The following is a 19,225-nucleotide window of genomic DNA, read 5'->3' as shown; positions in this document are numbered from 1 at the left end:
TTATGATCTTCTTTTTAGCTTTCACAGCTTCCATTCTATATATATATATATTTTTTTGATTAAAATTAAGTCAGCCCAAGGGCTAACCCCTACCAAGGCTACTAGCCTTGTAGGAACTACCAGCACAGCTTCCATTCTATATGCGTTAGTGTTCATATGCTATATTAATAGTTTGAAGTTGTGCCTAGCACTCATGTTTTCTATACTCTTTCTATCATGCGTTTATTAAATTATTACTCTTTACTTTCTTAAAATATCATTCGCGTATTTTTCATGTTACAACTTTGTTAGTTATTGTCAGTCATACCAATTATTGGGATACCATTTAATATAATAATAAACTTAGCTACACTATTCTACTTAATACTAAAAAATATATAATTTATATATCACAACAATTCTATAAATTAGAGTGTAATGACAGAGAGACTGCAACATTTGGTTTGAGCATGGTTTTTAAGAAAATTAAAAAGGATAGTTTAGCATAAAGGTCTCCCTTTAATTAACAAGATTAGGGGAAATAAATCCTTAATAAAATAAATGCAATTTTGCGAGGCGATTTGAGTAATTAATGATGACTTTATTAACACAAAGTAAATGCAATATTGTCAACTATAATTATTTTTTTTAACAAAAGTGGAATGGTTCCAATAGACGAAACTATCCAAAATGGTAAATGTTGCAATAAAAAAGAATGGAGGAAGTATGTAAATACAATGGTGTTGAAAAATCTCATTTCACACCAACACAAAATCAACAATGTTAACTGAAAATCAGCAAAAAATAAAAATAAACAATAACCCGTGCAGCGCACGGGCTATAAAACTAATATATACTAATATATTAAAAGGCGTGCCTAAACAAGAAACGGTGTCTTGTGGCGCCCTCCCTAAGGGCGTTTTACTCTATGTAATTCACAACAATCAAAAAAAGTTAGAAATTGCATAAAAATTCTTTACCCGGGGCATAGCTCAGGCCTAATTGCAACAAGATTCAAACTTGTAACCTCTTGCTATTATACATGACACAATTACCATCTCAACCAACTTTTAATTATGCTCTAAGTTTCCATAGTATTATATCTATACCTTTTAATAGCTGAGTTTTGCTTAATAGTAGTATATTTTAATGAGAATGGAAAAAATACATTTCAAATTCGAAAAAGCAATACCAACCTGCGAGCCTGGGACAACCCCAAAGCCCAAATACTAAGACAAGAACAGAGCGTTAGCCCCTTTGCTTCACATAAGCGAAGTAGCGAAGTAGCGAAGTAGCGAACTAGCGTTGTTCAAGTAAGAAGAGTGAGGGAGAACAATTGAAGCTTCACTCATTTTCGAGATAAGTTAACCCTTTTCAATTTATACCCTTTTTCTGCTGTTAATCTTCTTATTAATCGTTACAATTAGTGTTAAATTTGCAACAATGTGGGAAAATTTGCCAAAGGATGTATTGTCAGACATCTGCTTGAGACTTCCCATGAAAACTCTTGTTATATGTGCTTGCACTAGCAAAACTCTGTTGAATTTCATCACTAGCCCTGAATTTATGGCTTCTCACAACAAAAAATCCAAAGATAAACCCTTTACATTACTTAGGTACTATATAGAAGGAGAAAGAAGTTCCAAGGAGTATTTTGCTTTACACCCAGATAATGGATTTTCTGAATCTAATCTAATGTTTCGAGAATTGCCCGTCAAATTTCTTCGTTGTAATAGTTGCTTCAACTTTGTGGGTTCTTGTAATGGGGTTATTTGTTTGTCTGATGACATTTTTACATACGCTGATGTCATATATCTGTGGAACCCTAGTATAAGGAAAGCAGTAGAAGTCCCTTATCCTAATTTCACATTTGGTCCATGTGGTCCATACGACATGTGTGTTGGGTTTGGGTTCGATAAGCTGACTAATGATTACAAGGTGGTTCGTCTTGTTTACCTTGTGCCAAAACAGCTTCCCCCACTTGTTGAGGTTTACTCAGTTAATTCTGGATCATGGAGAACCATCACTGCTTCTCGTCCTATGTACTATGTTCGCCATATGCTCGTGTTTTCTCTTGATCAAGAAAGTTATTCACAATGTTATTTGAATGGGTATTTGCATTGGCCTGGATTCATTATCCAACCCACCAAAGGTCAGAGTTATCGGGAGGAAGCTTGGAGGGTTATTGTGACTTTCAATGTGCGAGATGAATTCTTTGGTGAAATGAAATTGCCTGCTTGTCTTGAGGGCTCTAATACTAAGTCAATTAAAGTGAAGATCACAGTTTGCTACGATATGCTTTCGCTAATTCTATCTTCAAATCAGAAATGTGACTCCTCCATATGGGTGATGAAAGAGTATGGCAACAACGATTCTTGGACTGAGTCTTTTAGGTTTAACAACCCAGCTGGATACCCAGTGCCTAGGGCGTTGTACTTTCGGAAGAATGAGAATCTTTTAATGTTAGCAAGTGGTTGTTGCTCTAACTGGAGAAGTAAGAGTAGTGCTCTCCGAGTGCTTTCTGTTGACTGCGATAGAGATCAAAAGGAGGTACTAGAGAACCTTGAGGGGGGACTGAAAGGATTATATTTGGGATCATACAAAGAAGGTATGGCGCTGTTCAATGAGGGGAAAACTATTCAGGATGACGAGGTCAAAGATGAAGTTCGGGTTGATGAATTGAATGCGGGTAGAATTCTTTCAAAGAACTTACCATGTGGATGTGACATTGCTAAAGGTACCATGTCTCTGTCTTCTTGACTATGATGCTATGCTGTTCAGTTTGATAAAGGCAGGTCACTTATGTTACGTTTTAGCTATGTTCTGTTCAGTCTCCAGAAGACAGGCCGCTTATGTTACATTAGTCTTGTTCACTCTTTATAAATATGAGGTTCTTAATTAAGTACTGTATACTAACCCTTTTGTTTCTAGTGACTACTTTTTTGTTTGAGTAAATTTTCTAGTGACCTCTTGATGTATTATCAATGTTCTTTTAAAAATAAAAAAGAAATTAGGTTATAAGGAAGAAAGATCCTCACTAACCGGACTCATTTATGGTAACCTGACCAGTTATGCAAGCCAAACATTTGGGAGTGTGGAGGTTTAAGGAAAAACCTCTTCTCGAATTCTCCTAGGTTGGGTCTGAACTTGTTACTTGGAGTCATCAATGTCCTTTTCTTTTGGGAACACTTCTATAAGGAAATCAAATTGAACTTCCCACTCCCCTCAGACATGGATATAATGAAGTATATTTGGGTTTTGTCTTGGCCTACTTACAACCAATTACAAGGTGGTTACTGTTTTGCCTTTTTCATCTTGGAATTGCAATAATGATTTTTAGAAAGGTTTCCCCTGAAGTCGAAGTCTGGTTTCACACAAATAGCTCCGGCTTGTAGAAATCATTAGTACTTCTGGTCTATGTATTGAACTCACAAAATATCATTTATAACTTATATGTGGTTGATACTCTTGCATGTCCTCTGACTTCTTCATTTTTTCTTAAAGCATTTCTAGTGCTCAATGTTTTCAAGGTTCTGATCCATCTAAGATTGCATGGTCATTCTATCATATATATTTAGAGATTGATTGTTTAGGCTTGTTTAGTTTGATAGTTGATCCTGCTTTAGTTAATGGTCTTCCAGAGATGCAATTTTCCCAATGTGTAATTTGCTGGGCTGTTTTCGTGTTTTCGACATCCTTACCTTTCATCGGTTTCACGGTACCCTTTGTAGATGGTGAAAATTTTAAGTTATTTACTCTTTTTTTAATTTAAAGTTCTTCAATATCTATGGGGGTTGTCAAGTTTGCCTTTAGGGAGCAATATTAGCATATCAACAAAGAGTTAAATTAGATATTGGGATGTCGCCTTCAAGATGGAATTGTTTACTTCTTCGTTGTATACTTTTATCTATTTTGTACTGCTTTGAAGACTTTAAACATAAATTTCTTCAAGTTTTTATTAAACTAAAGAAAAACTTTTATCTATTTCATTGAGCTGCGAAGATAGGATAGATTTCGGAGTCAAGATTGCAAAAGTACAATTCTGCTTTTCTTTGGTTATATCAGTCCAGTAATAGTGCTCAATTAGGAAATCATTGTAGAGGCTTTTGGCTCCACAATTGTGTATTGTGTCATCAAGCTGGATAACCCCTACCCTTAATTGGCCAGTATATGGCTCAGATGATGAATTTTTGTCCCATTTTGAAAAAAATTGTTTCCGTGTTGTAAACCGTATGTATTCCCTTGAAGCTTCCTTTTCACAGCCTCACCCACCTCGAAAAAAAAAAGAATCAAATAAAGAAGGGAAGAAAAATTATGTTTTCAGTTTGACTGAGCCTTAATGGCAACTTTACATGGAATTGCCAGGATATGGAGCTTATATCAGTTAGCTTGTTTGTTTTCAACTCTTTATTGCTTGAGGCTATAGGCTGCTTATGCTCATCTTATTAGTTTTGAATTAGAAGCTTCCAATAGATTATGCTTGTTTGTGCCATATGTATCTGGATTGATTATGATATACGAGTGTATGCTTATATGAGCTACATTGTTAAAACCAAGTTTTACTAGTCCCATTGTGATCTAGCTACGCATTGGGGTCAAACTGGACATTTTGAGTTTTAAAAAATGATTGGTATCTGTATGGGTGTAACCCAAGTTTGCTAGCGGACATTGCATATTGGCCGGGAGCAAACCAAGGTGACGTGAGCTCACAAAAGGGGGACCACTCCAAATTCATCATCTTTTGTCTTCATGCTGAGACGGCCGTCACGGCAATAGAAAACGACAAATTAAAGGGAATCTTCCCTCTGACAAGAACAATCACAACAGTACAAGTGTCACAAGATTTGATATCCTGTCAGGTGAATAGTACGCCTATAAATAGCCATCCAGTACTATTCCTGCAGGTACATTCTCTCATACTAAAAAAGTCTCTCTCTCTAAGCTCTCTCTCTCTCTCTAGAATCCTCTTGAGTATTAGCTGACTTGAGCGTCGGAGGGGGTTTCCTCGAAACACCCCGAGGGTAGCTCACGTTTGTCATTGTTGCAGATCCCTCACGGACATCCATCTCCTGTCGGACAACTCTCAAAGGGTCCGGCACCGTTTTCGATACCGAAACAACTGGCACTAGAAGGAGGGGCCTCACCCTTTCTAAGGTATCAGTCATGGAAGACACAAACAACGCTACCCATGGTCAGCCTGAGTTTGAGCAAGGCTAGAATTCCTCGCAGCCAGTCATCACTGGTGCGTTGGGAAACCAATTCCACTACCGGACACCGGGAAGCGAGGAGCAAACCCCAAACACCAACGTACCATTCAACTTGGCGCAGCTAAGTCAATTCTCTCCCGAGCAATTGCAAACGGTCGCATCATTTATCCAGATGCTGACAGGTAATCCTCAACAAAATGCTCCTCCCCAACCCTCTGGCGGTACCCGTAAGCGACCACCGGCTCTGGCTGGTAGGAACGCGGATGGGACCCCGCTCCGAAAAATGCAGTCCTTGGGAAAGAGGGACGGGAAATGGAGAAGAAAATAGACCGATCTGATTATGAGGAGGAAATTCTGGAAACTGAGGAGGTATACTATTCTGAAGAGGAAACGCAGGGTCACTCCCGCCGTGAGTACAGTACCGTCGGTGCTAGTAACTATTCGGCTGGGGGTCACCTCTTGATCAAGCCTAAGCTTTCCCCCTTCACTCTGGAAATATTGAATCATCCTATGACGCGAATCAAATGCCGTCCTCAAGTATGATGGCACATCAGACCCGACGATCACGTCGCGGCTTACGAAGGACACATGTTCCTCTACACTCAAGTGATGCCATATGGTGTAAAGTCTTTCCCTCAACCTTGACTGGGATAGCTCAGACATGGTTCAAAAGTCTCAAGCCAGGTAGCGTCTCTAGCTTTTCTCTGCTGTCATCCATGTTCAGTACCACTTTGTAAGCAATAGGCGCGTGAAGCACCACTGGGGAATTGCTGTCAGTGAAACAAGGAGAGAAAATGAGAGTCTGAGAGACTACATTGGCCGCTTTAACGTCGAGGCAGTTTCCATGCCTCGACTGCAAGACGTAGCCGTCTTGGCCTTAATGACTGGGCTCAAGGAGGGATCACCCTTCCGGAATTATCTGGGTCGGAAGTCATACACAACCCTGGGTCCCGTCCTTGGCAAGGCCAATGACTATATAAGAGGGGAGGAATTTGATAAAGCTGTAGGCAACAGGAGCGGAAAGAAAGATGACAAGAAGAAGGAAAGGCCCGCGAAGCGGATCGGGGCCGGAGGAAGAAAGCAGGAGTCAATATGGTCAAGAGGGAAATGACCGAGAAGGGAGAATGAAAGGTATGACCGCGATCGCAGGATCGTGAAAAGATGGCGGGAAGGAGGTGAACGCAAGGAGAGGTTCGATGCATATACCAACTCACCACTTCTAGAAGCCAAATTTTTCTGATGAATAAGGACAGCGATAAATGGCAGCGTCCGAGACGATGTTCCATAAAAATCGTGAAAAAGTAAATGGTGTGATTTCCATGGGATCACGGCCAATATAATGAGGATGCCGGCACTTAAAAGATAACCTGGAGGACTTGATAAGAAGAGGTATTTCAGTCAGTACAAGGCCCAGCAAAAGAGGGTGATCTTGTAAAGCCCGTGACTCGAAATGTTCAATCCCGGATCAGCGAGATCCATGTTATCAGTGGGGAACCTATCCATGGAGGAAGTGTTAACGGCGCAAAGGCTAGTTTGAAGGAGTTCCGACATCAAGTCAATTTCAACGCCAGCTTGCCCTGGAAGAATCCGCCGGCAATGCCGGCCATGTCGTTTACCCTGGAGGATGCGAAGCATGTGGTGTATCCTCATGATGATCCGCTGGTAGTAAACTAAAAGTCTCAAACTGTCTGGTACATAGAATTTTGGTGGATGGGGGAAGCTCCGCGAATATTCTGTACTTATCAACATTCGAAAAGCTCATGTTGAGCCGTGAGTACTTGAAGCCGGTCCGATATCCCGTCATTGGATTCACAGGGGCATCAGTGGTGCCAGAAGGGTTAATCTCACTCCCAGTACGTATTGGGGAGGATGAGTCAGCCAGAGACGTCATGACTGAGTTTCTGGTAGTGGATGTTCCGGGAGCATACAATGCAATCATTGGACGCCCATTCATTCATGACGTCCAAGGTGTCGTCTCAACTTACCACCTACCATGTTGTATGTTTCCAATGACGGATCCACATCAAGATTGAAAGGCAATCAGGAGATGGCAAGATCATGCTACTTAACAACACTAAAGCAACCAGCCAGAAGGTTCCCGGTAGAAAATCTGGAGCCACCCTCAAGAAACAAAGAGGGCCATGAGAAGAACTCAGGCGAGAAGAATGAAGTAATGAAGAAGAGGAAGTACTCACTGTCCGGAAGAGTAAGAAGGTGCCGCTAGAAGAGTTGGAGTCCCGGCCAGAGGATGAGCCGAGGCCACAGCCTGATGGAGAAACTAAACAAGAAGTTTTGGCAGATGATCCTGCTCGGTCGGTCGCGGTCGGGATGGACATGGACCCAGAGGTCCGGGTAAACCTGGTAACTCTCCTGAGAGAAAATGCTGACATATTTGCTTTCTCAGCAGACGAGATGCCGGGAATAGACCCGGCCGTGATGGTCCATCGTTTAAACGTCGACAGCGCAGTCCGACCGGTAAAGCAAGAAGAGAGCCTTCTCGCCGAAAAGAATAAGGCCATCAAAGAAGAAGTAGAAAAGCTGATAGCGGCTGATTTTATCGAGCCTTGTGACTACCCTGAATGGCTGGCAAATGTAGTCATGGTGAAGAAGGCCAACGGCCAATGGCGTATGTGCGTGGATTTCACAAACTGAATAGGGCATGCCCTAAGGACTGCTATCCTCTGCCAAGATAGATCAGCTAGTGGATTCTACTAAGCGGACATGCACTACTGATTTCATGGAGCCTTCTCAAGGTATCATCAAATAAGCTTGTTAAAGGAGGACCGTAAGAAAACGGCATTCATCACAGATGGGGGTGTTTACAATTATAAGGCAATGCCTTTCGGCCTGAGAAACGCTGGGGCAACCTACCAGAAGTTAGTGGACAAGGTTTTGCGGCTCAGAAAGGGCGTAATATAGAAGTGTACGTGGACGACTCTATTGTCAAAGTAAAACGGACCGAGAGCATCTGACGGACTGGAAGAAACATTCAAAACATTGAGAAAATACAGCATGAAATTGAACCCAAAGAAGTGCGTCTTTGGCGTAAGAGCAGGAAAATTTCTTGGATTTATGGTGAGCAAAAGAGGCATTGATGCGAACCCGGACAAGGTTCAAGCAATTTTGAGCCTTCCGGAGCCCAGAGGTGTCAAGGACATCCAGAGATTAACGGGCAGGATGGCCGCTTTGACGAGATTCATATCGAAGTCGGCTGATAAGGCCCTTCCGTTTTTTCGCTTGCTAAGGGGGAATAAAAAGTTCGAATGGGAGAGGAGCAGAGCAAAGCTTTCTCGGCCGTCAAGGAGCACCTTGCAAAGCTGCCAACAATAACAAGGCCAGAGGCAGAGAAATGCAGTTAACATTCGGCCTCCCCAACGTAGCGGCAGTGCTGATAACAGAAAGGAAAAACGCAGCATCCAATATACTTCGTCAGCCACATCCTTAACGGCCCGAGAGCTGGTATCAGCAGATAGAAAAATGGCATTGGAGGTATTATAGCGGCTCGGAAGTTAAGGCCCTATTTTGACTGTCATTCCAATTCAGGTGTTAACAATCGCCGTTGTGAGAAAGCTCTGCAAAAGGATGGACACCTCGCGCTTATTAAAATGGGCCATTGAACTGTCGGAGTATGATATTCAGTATAAGCCGCGAACGGCAATAAAAGCGCAAGCACTGGCGGATTTCATGACTGAGGTTTATGAGGAGGCAGAGGTAAAAGAAAAAGAATCATGGCTGCTGGAGGTAGACGGTTCTTCGGCCGCGAGCGGGGCTGGGGCCGGTATTGTGATAACAGCCCGAAGGAAACACCTTCGAATACGATCAAATTTGCTTTCCCAGCCTCAAACACATGAGTCAGAATATAAGCAGCCATTGCTGGCTTGAGAATGTGCATTGCAGCAGGAGCTAAAAGCGTCCTCTTGAAAACAGATTCACAGTTGGTTAGCAGTCAGCTTAAAGGAGACTTTGAGGTCCGAGAACCCAACATGATTAAGTACGTGGAAAAAGCCAAAGAAATAATAGCACAGCTGGAACAGTTTGAAGTAGAGGCGATTCCAAGGGCTGAGAACATGAAGGCGGACTCACTATCTAAACTAGCTAGCTCAGACTCATTCCACGTGGAAGGGATGGTCACGGTCGACATCCTTAAGGAAAAAAGCATTGCCCAGAAAGTGGCCGTGATATACAGCATTGACCAACAAGGGGAATGGTTTACAGAGCTAGTGAGGTAAAAGCAAACAGGAATGCTCCCGGCAGATCCCATGGCCGCCAAAAAATTGCAGAAGCAAGCAAGTTGGTACGTGATATACCAGAATGAGTTGTACAAAAAATCATTTAGCCTGCCACTGTTAAAATGCGCAACATCTGCTGAGGCCGTGAAGATAATGGAAGAAATTCACGAGGGTGTCTGTGGAAACCACATTGGAGGTAAAGCACTGGCTTTAAAGGCACTCAGGGCTGGATTCTACTGGCCCAGCATGTTGCCGAGCGCAAGGCTATGTGAAAAGATGTGATAAGTGCCAGAAGTTTGCACCGGTGATAAATAGGCCCGCAATGACTTGCAGCCCATTTTATGTCCGATACCATTTGCGCAGTGGGGAATGGATATTTTGGGACCGTTCACTGCTGCGACGGGAGGAAGGCGTTTCTTGATTGTGGGTATAGATTACTTCACAAAGTGGATCGAAGCGGAGCCGACAGCAAAGATAAAGGCCAACCAAGTAAAAAAGTTCATCTGGCAGAACATCATGACTAGGTTTGGCATCCCGGCCGCGATCGTATTCGACCACGGAGTCCAGTTTGACTGTAGACCCATTCAGGCTTTTCTCTCGGACTTCCGCGTAAAGTTTGCATATTCCGCAGTGTGCCACCCCCAAAGTAACGGTCAGGCAGAGGCCGCTAACAAGCAAATTCTGAACGCCTTGAAAAAGAAGCTCGATGAGTTTAAGGGAAAATGGGCCGAGATGGTACCGGTCGTTCTATGGGCAAATAGGACAACTGAGAAAGAAGCGACGGGAGAAAGCCCTTTCAAGCTAGCGTTCGGCGCAGAAGCAGTGCTACCGGGTGAAGTAGGCTTGCCCACCTATCGGATAAAACATCAGGCCCTGGAAAGGAATGATCAGGTACTGAGGGAGGATCTGGATTTCTTGCCAGAGATAAGGTTAAAAGCGGAATTGAGATCAGCAGTGTACAAGGACCGAATACGTAAAGCCTACAACAAGAAGGTCTTGGAAAGACCGTTAGCTGAAGGCGAGCTAGTTCTGCGAAGGACAGCCGCCACTGGAAAAGCTCACACAGAGGGTAAATTAACTGCCAATTGGGAAGGCCCATATATCATAGCTCGAAAGATAGGTCCGGGATCCTTCATTCTCAAAGGAATGGATGGGAAAGAGCTGAAGAACTGCTGGAATGCTGACGTCCTTAAGAAATATTATGTATAGTTCAAAAGAAATGTAATGGGCCGGGAGCCTTTGATGGCATTATACATAAATAAAACTCTGTCAGCATTCCGATATATTCTGTTTATGTTTGTCCATTACTCTCCATATTTTCGCTAAGTAAAATGAAATGATTGTTACAAAAGTTAACAGCCATATGACAGGCTAAATAAAGTTAACAGCCATATGACAGGCTAAATAGGGTTAACAGCCACATGACAGGCTAAATAAAGTTAATAGCCATATGACAGACTAAATAAAGTTAATAGCCATATGACAGGCTAAGTGCTTGTGTCAGCCACATGACAGGCAAAATAAACATTAGCGGCCATATAACAGGCAAATAAACGCCAAACAGCCATATAACAGGCTTAGCAATAACCAGCCATATAACAGGCTAAATAATCATGCCAGCCATATAACAGGCTAAGCGATAATTAGCCATATAACAGGCTAAGCAATTATGCAAAGCCATATGACAGGCAAAATAAGCACTAACGGCCATAAAACAGGCAAAATAAACGTTAGTGGCCATATAACAGGCAACATAAGCGATGACGGTCAGGTGACAGGCCAAACAGTCATTGCAGAACAAAAGGATTAAATGGACGCAATGAGCAAAACAAACATTACCAATATAATTGTGTAACAGACACAGAAATCCCGAATTAAATACAAGGAAAATTTGTCTATCAAAAGTGAATCATAAATTACTGGCATGGCGGCCACCAACAAACAAAATTAGGCAGCCATTCCAAACAAGGCATTTATGAGTTCAGTAGCAAAAATTAAAAAGTCAAGGTTACATGCCATTCAAAGGCTGACAGCTAAAGCTATTACAAACTATTGGACGCTATGGAGGAAGTTGAAGATGACCGCCAAAGTCTTCAGGAAGGAGGCACATCATCTTCAGCGGTAGGCAGAACATTGGCAATAATATCCTCCGAGCAAATATAAGGTTCATCTGCTAGGGGTTGTCTATGAACCCCTTCACCAAAGGCGACCTCCATCTGCTCCCAGTCAAAGCTAGGATGGGAGTGGCATACGCATCTTTTGGCGGCTACCCATCCGCCGTCATACCGCTCACCAAGAAGGCCGATAAACTCTTCAGACACTTTGAAATCAGCCACAGCGGTTTGGCGGGCTTCAGTGGTAGCAGCCTCTAAAGCATCCTTCATCCCATCCTTAGCAGCTTGATGAGCAATCTCCAATGCGGAATGCTTCAATTGGAGCTCCTTCAGGTCCTTAGCCTTCTGTCGCAGCCCCTCCAACTCCTTGACGACCTCAGCCTTGGCTATCTTCTCAGACTCAAGGTCGGTTTTCAGCGTAGTAATCTGAAGAGAAAGACCATCCCTGACGGCCTCCAAGTCCTTGATGACTCCGTCAACGCTTTCGGCTACCCGCTGATACTCCACATACTGAGCTATAAGCTCAACAGCAGAATTCCCGGCCTAGAAACACAACATGAAGAAAAAGAAGTGTCAGAAAATAACATATAAGTATATGTACACACAAAAAAGGGAATGTACTCACCACAACAAGGTCGTGAGCCAATTGAGCAGCAGGCGCCACCAATTTATCGGCAGGACGGTCAAATGGGAGCTGGAGCCCTCTTAAAAGACGGTACCCCAAAGTACCGCCATTGGCAGGGATGTCAGCAAAGATGGACTCATCCTCCCTCACATCCAGCACCGGTCTGAAAGCTTGGCCGGCAGTAGAAGGAGGATGAGAAAGGGCAGCCTTGACAGAGGCGCAAAGGGGGACGATGTTGGTCTCAATCCACTCCTGTGCCCGGCAAAAGATTCCCGGACCAAGGTCCGAGAGGAAGGTTGGCCTGCTGAGCATCTCGTACACCCTTTGACGGGTAGAGCAGCTAGAACCAACAGCAGCATCCTTGCTGCGAGCCAAGGAATCCGAAGACCGCTGGACTTCTGGGGCCGGCTCTCGTACAGGCGAAAGAGAGAGTCCCTGATTATCATTTACGGCCAAGTCCGTAGAGTTAACTTCTACGGACTGGCGTTTGTTAGGGGCATCAACCTCAGGCTCTCTCGGACGTCGACGAGAGGTGCTACCACCACCCCTATTTATGGGGACCTGGATGGTGGAGCGAGAAGGAGTTGACTCCCCACGGCCAGGGCCGCGACCCTGAGTTCTCCCAGCACGGCGAGCCGTCCTCCCAGCCCGGTTTCCACGGCCGGGATTCCTATCAGTCCCTCGAGGGCCGCCAGTGAGCCCATGGATAGTGTCGTAGTCAATAAGAGGCTCGTCAGGATTTGGGGCCATGGGGCGTAGCTTGTCGTCGAAACCCAGCTCTTCTAAATCCAAGCTGACGTCCCCTGAAAGTAAATCATACAGAGCAGTTAACACGTCAGAATGGCAAGGAAAGCTAACGCAAAAAAAAAAAATATATATATATATATATATATATATATATATATATATATATATATATATATATATATAAAGATCATGTCGGACCAGAATTTACTTTACACACCTTCTGGATGAGTCCGGCACAGGAAGACAGCGGACAAAGGCTCATTCCCAAGGATGTATTTGGCGTGAGGAAGCCAAGTACGGGGAATCCTCGTCTCAGCCTCATCCCCCTCAAGGACCACGTCCACAGAATCAAAATATTCCAAGGCCTTCACCTCGGCCTCCGTCAATTCATACTTAGTGACATCCTCCATCCTGGAAAAGGTTTGGTGAAGTGGCGGCGAAGAGGAAAGTTGTCCGGAACCTTCAGCCAATAAAAAGCCCCCTGCCAACTTTTAAGCCCACTCATTTTCGGGTAAACCGTCATCTTGTCCGCGGCCGTCATCAGAGACCACCAACCCTTCTCGGCGGAGCCATTCTTTCTCAGCCAATGCAACCGCCGGAATAGATTCAAAGTCTCGGGAAAGCCATTATAACGGCAAACCCAAACATAAGCAACTATATTCCTAACGGCCAAAGGCGTTAGCTGGGCAAGACAGACGTTGAAAGCCTGGAAGATTTTAGCTATTACTGGGTCCAACGGAAATCGTAGTCCATACTCTAAATGATGAGCATACACGGCAATATGACCGGCAGGACAATCTATCACTTTAGCTCCCTCGGCCGGGACCACTAAGCTGTACTCAGGAGGAAAGCCGTACAAATTCCTAGCAACCTCACAATAATTCAGCTCTAAGGCTGCTGACCGCCAATTCTTGCAAATAACGGTCTTCTTTGGGCCGTCACTATAGTCCACAGGCAACCATTTCCCTGAATGGAGGACGTCTGTCCGGGCCGGGATCACCTCAGGCCGCGGAGAGGAAGGCATGGCAGAACTTTCACCAACGTCAAATTGACGGGGACGGGAATCATGGTCACGGCCAGAAGAGGAAGGAGCATCATGTTCCATGCTGGCAATAGAGTCGCTATCAGAACCTAAATTGACAACAGGAGGATGAGAGGGATGAGAAGGAGTTGGGTCTCGGGCAAGGCGGTCAAAGACACCGGGATCGGTCACGACCCCAGCATCAGCTAGGCTCTCTAGCCAGGCATGCTCTCTCAAAGGTTGAACATCCAACCCAGGGACGGCGTTAGGGGGAGGATGCCTAAGTGTCCTACGGGCCTAAATTTGGTGTCTCAATTCCTTAAGTGTTTGATTATCTCCACTCATCCTAGCGGTCAAAAACTGAGTGGTCAAGTTGGCCAGTTCGGGAGAAGAACGGTCATTTAAAAACTTAGATCTAAGTTCTTTCTCCCGGTCAGAGGTAAGAGGAAGGTCAGCCAAGAGGCGAGTCCTCCCGTCTGGGGGGCTAGAATCTGACGAGCTGGCCCCGCCATGAAGGGAAGGAGAAGAGGGTTCACTCTCAGTCATAAAGTTAGTTCCTAAAGAGTTCTGACTATCTGACCGGTCCGACATGATTTCAAGGAAGAAAAATAAAAGCAAAAAATGAAAAGAAAGACTAAAGGGTAGAAAAAGGGGGTACCTGAACAAGAGACACACGGGAAGATAAGAACCACGAGAAAAAACGTCCCAGGAAATGCTTCTCAAGCAAAAGTTCGTCGGAGAAAATGTCGCAACAGTGTCGATAAAACCCTCAGAGAATAAACCCAAAAACGGAGCCAAAAGGTGATCTTTTTTCAGAGATTGTGAAGGGAACGAAGAAAAGTAGCAGGCTTTGGCAATTTCAAGGCAAAAGAAACAATCTGACACCAAGAAACAGCGAGTTCAAAGTTCGCAAGAAAATGGAGAAAACCAGAGAAAAGTCTGAAGGAAGGAGAAGGAGTTGAGTAAAAGTAGAAAGAAAAAAGGGATTTCGCTTTTAAATACCAAAATAAAGGGCTTGGATTGAAACCGTATCAACTGCCTCTACGGATGCATGACAAGTGTCGCTTGCGCAGTATACCTTAAAGTCCAAAAAGGAGAAAACGAGCGGGATTCCAGAGCTTAGTAATGATTGCACTTTTTCAAAAACCAACGACTCACCCCAGGTTGACACGTGGAAATAAGAAAAAGACCAACTAACGGGGGAACCTTAATTCATCCACGTCACCAAGTTAGAACATCCATGACGGTCACGACCGTCAAAGATGCTGGGGGGCTAGTTGTATGGGTGTAACCCAAGTTTGCTAGCGGACATTGCATATTGGCCGGGAGCAAACCAAGGTGACGTGAGCTCACAAAAGGGGGACCACTCCAAATTCATCATCTTTTGTCTTCATGCTGAGACGGCCGTCACGGCCATAGAAAACGACAAATTAAAGGGAATCTTCCCTCTGACAAGAACAATCACAACAGTACAAGTGTCACAAGATTAGATATCCTGTCAGGTGAATAGTACGCCTATAAATAGCCATCCAGTACTATTCCTGTAGGTACATTCTCTCATACTAAAAATAGACTATCTCTCTCTCTCTAAGCTCTCTCTCTCTCTCTAGAATCCTCTTGAGTATTTAGCTGACTTGAGCGTCGGAGGGGGTTTCCTCGAAACACCCCCGAGGGTAGCTCACGTTTGTCATTGTTGCAGATCCCTCACGGACATCCATCTCCTGTCGGACAACTCTCAAAGGGTCTGGCACCGTTTTCGATACCGAAACAGTATCATCTTAAAGTTTAGAAGTCAGGTTTTTCATTTGCAAATGGTGACTAAAGCAAGACCTAGGCATGAGGTTTGTCTTGAATAACATTGTAGAGTTTGAGCTGGCGTAAGCCTCACTGTGCTTTGATACAGAGTATTGGTCTAACCTTCTTGACACATGAAGTAGTGAGTATAGGGAAATTGAAGTTTGTCATGCGGAAGCTACTTTCTAAGGTTAGTTTAATGCTTCCAATAAGGGTGCATTCTTTTTACCCGAACTGAACTTGTTGAATCTAATTGGACCTACCTGAAATGAAATGAGTTCATCATCTCCTGATAGGTACCCTGATTAGACATCAAAATATTTTACAAAGGTGAAGAGAACACATTTTAAGACTGCATTTTGTAGTTGTTGATTGTATTTTAAGCCTACTAATAACAAGAGCTGATGTTTTTATAGTTACCCACTCCTTTTTTTCAAAGAATCTTCACCTGCTTTTGAAATTTGATCCATGCGAACTGTTTTTAATTATTAATGAGGTGTTTGCTACATTATAAAGTTTTCCTTGTGGGTTTGTGCAATGTAAAGATAGTATTCATAGTATTTTTTTTCGACTTTTGAGTCTCACTTATATTTAACCTCTATTTCAGTTCTCTCGAACTTAAAGATTGAGCATCTCCAGTGAAGGTTTCAACATTGCGATTAAGATGTATGAGGAAAGGATTTTGTGCCTGCTTGCTATCATTGAGATTGTTGTGATCTGTCTCTGAACAGCCAGCCAAGATACCTAATATACTGCACTAACAACTTCTAGTCCCATATGAAATTATGACACCAGATATTATCGAACGCAGTTAGATCCTATCAAACACAGTTATTTATTTTGTCGAATTTTGATCCTTTCTAACTGTGATTTTTTCTCTTTGCTATCGACAAATTATGTTCTAATTAGGAACATTGCTGCTTGAATTGATTGTCAGATTTGCTTCTGTTAGGTGTGGGGTTTAACTATTGAATATTGATGGAAGAACAATGCAGAATCTTTAAAGACGACAGTAAACACAAAGAAAAACACTTGGAAGAACAATGCCGGATCTTTAAAGACGACAGTAAACACTTCTCTTTTTCTCTTTTTTATGTAAGAGTTTTTTTGAGAGAAGAGTTTCACTTATTTCAGAATGGAGGAAGTATTATACTATTCCTTCCGTCTCAAAATATAGGTCATGTTTCTTTTTGTACAGTCGCCAACATGTATAACTGGCTATCAATATCCTTAGATACGTATTAATAAAAATTAAAATTTTTTAATGATATAAAACTTCACTTGACACAAATCTAACAACATTTCACATGAGTATATTTTTCTCTCTCTCTCTCTCTCTCTCTCTCTCTCTCTCTATATATATATATATATATATATATATATATATATATATATATATATATATATATCAATGAGAATATTTGGTCAACAATTTTAGGTTTGATCATGTAAAATAAAATAGAACTATATTTTGGGACGGAAGAGAATAACATTAGCACCATAAAAATATTATATTACACATAATTACCTAAAATGGTGGTTACTATCGAGTATGTGACCCCCAAACACAAGCGTATGTCTTTTTTTTTTAACAACGAGAAAATTTACATTAATTAAAACTCGAAAGTACAGCCTGACGCTAATACAACCAAACGGAAAACAAAGCAAACAGAAACTACAGGAGCTTCATTGGCTCTTACATGCTTTGAAACAAAAACAGACTATGACTTGTCCAGACCAAATTAACCTTGTCTGGAACAATAGTAGGTGACCTTGTGTTATATATCTTGTCGAAGAAGATGTGATATGAGAACGGACTTGTTGATAGATTACACCCAAACGATCTTTCAAAGATTGCCACATGTCATCTAGTAGACCCCAATGTCTACTAGACACTAAATCCCAAGGTATGTGAACAGAAACAACTTCATGGGCTTCTACTAAGTGAGGTAACAAAGAAGTCATGTCCTTTGGTGACTTCTGACCCTTCTGCGAGGGTAACCAGAGTTTAGTCTCACGACACTGAAACTCAAAATGCGTAGGGTCATAACTTGCATCAAATTAAATTGGAAGGCCTTCCACAAGATGTATTTTTCTAGGTGTGATGACTCCAAAAGGCATCACATGAACTTTGGCGATTTATATTGAAGAAATTCACCCGATCTATAGATACGAAAATTCAACATTGCAATCTCTAACCTAGAAGATCGAACCACAACAGGATTAAAGACAGAACCTCCTCTCATCTTAGTCATACGATTCCGACAACTTTGTGTTGCCCACCTATCATTACTAATTCTCAGCCAAGCACAACCAAACACAAAATGACAACGATAATTGAATATGTAGAAACCTAAACTAAAGCGTAAACCGTTAACATAAACAAAACAAACGAACACCCGAATCATTTTATCATGCTATCCAAAGCACTACATCTTCAAAAACTGTAAATAACCTTCACGTACCAACCTGATGCTTCCTTAGCGAGCCAACCGAACACAACAAAAAACACTAGTAGGGGTACGGGGAAGGGAACCCTACATTCTAAATCTCAAGACTAGATGATGGGAACGGGAAAGGGGATACTAAAACCTAACCACCACTAACGGGAACCGGGGTCTGGGGAAGGGGAACCTAGGCACTACAATTTCAAGAACCGAAACAGGGGAAACGGGGAGGGGGGGACTAAGCTGAACCTAGAAAACTCGAAAGGGGAGTAGGGAAGGACATGGGACAGAGGTAAAAGCGAGCACAAACCTGGGAACCGACGAAGTGGAAGGGGGCGACTGACTCATGTGAAGGGGCGACGCGACTATAAGGAAGGGGAAGGGGTTGACGTAACAGGTCAGTTGCGTACTATCAAAAACAAACCTACAGGTCTCTCTACTAATATCGTAAGGCAAGCAAGAATCCGTAGAGAGATGACATTACTAGTTAAATTAAACTATTCTACTATACTAACTATCAAAAGATTGGATTTTTAATAACTAAATTTAAACTACCAATAGAATTGAATAATAGGGAATAAATTAATTAATAAAGAACTAGGACAATATATTTAGTTTGAATAGTACGCAAGCTAGTAGAACTCTAGAGAGAGAATCTCTCTTCTCTCTCTAGGATTCACGCGAGTTTTCTACTCTTCCATGATTTGAATCTCAGCGCATACTAGAGCCATGGCAAAAGGCTCAAATAAAGGCAATGGTGGAAAGAAGAAGAATAACCCGGCTAATGGAGGTAAGGGGAAACATCCTGAAACTATGGATGCGACGAAAATGAAGAGTGTTAATGATATTCACGACTCATCTGTCTTGAGGTGGTCATCGGAGGAGGAATATGACTCTATTGCATCGCTTAATGAGCAATTATCTAGGCATAATAGGGCTACGATTTCCAGGGTTACCTCTCATTCTATATGATAGAAAACCTACCATTGTTAAGAATTGGACACCTGATTTAGATCTGAGCAATGAAGATGTAAAATCGGTTCCTACTTGGATTCGATTTCC

At 42.7% G+C, this 19,225-nt stretch overlaps 1 protein-coding gene across 2 annotated transcripts; it reads left to right on the top strand.

Annotated features, from left to right (window-relative positions):
* The first annotated feature begins 1,236 nt into the window (after window positions 1-1,236).
* On the top strand, window positions 1,237-16,642 carry LOC104900962 (F-box protein CPR1). 2 transcript variants are annotated; one of them, XR_007268918.2, is made up of 3 exons: window positions 1,237-2,716; window positions 4,634-4,883; window positions 16,324-16,642. XR_007268918.2 is itself a non-coding variant. In XM_010688499.3 (2 exons), exons 1-2 carry the CDS (start codon window positions 1,423-1,425, stop codon window positions 16,356-16,358), a joined length of 1,329 nt encoding a protein of 442 aa, XP_010686801.1. In that variant the 5' UTR covers window positions 1,238-1,422; the 3' UTR covers window positions 16,359-16,642. The 2 variants fall into 2 exon arrangements, 1 of the variants encoding a protein (XP_010686801.1); XM_010688499.3 differs by lacking the exon at window positions 4,634-4,883 and having other exon boundaries at window positions 1,238-2,716.
* The last annotated feature ends 2,583 nt before the right edge of the window (window positions 16,643-19,225 follow it).

Source organism: Beta vulgaris, chromosome 8 (assembly GCF_026745355.1).
Source record: "Beta vulgaris subsp. vulgaris cultivar EL10 chromosome 8, EL10.2, whole genome shotgun sequence".
Taxonomy (NCBI): Eukaryota; Viridiplantae; Streptophyta; class Magnoliopsida; order Caryophyllales; family Amaranthaceae; genus Beta; species Beta vulgaris.
Note: the sequence above shows the minus strand (reverse complement) of the source record. Positions and strands in the feature narration are given on the sequence as shown.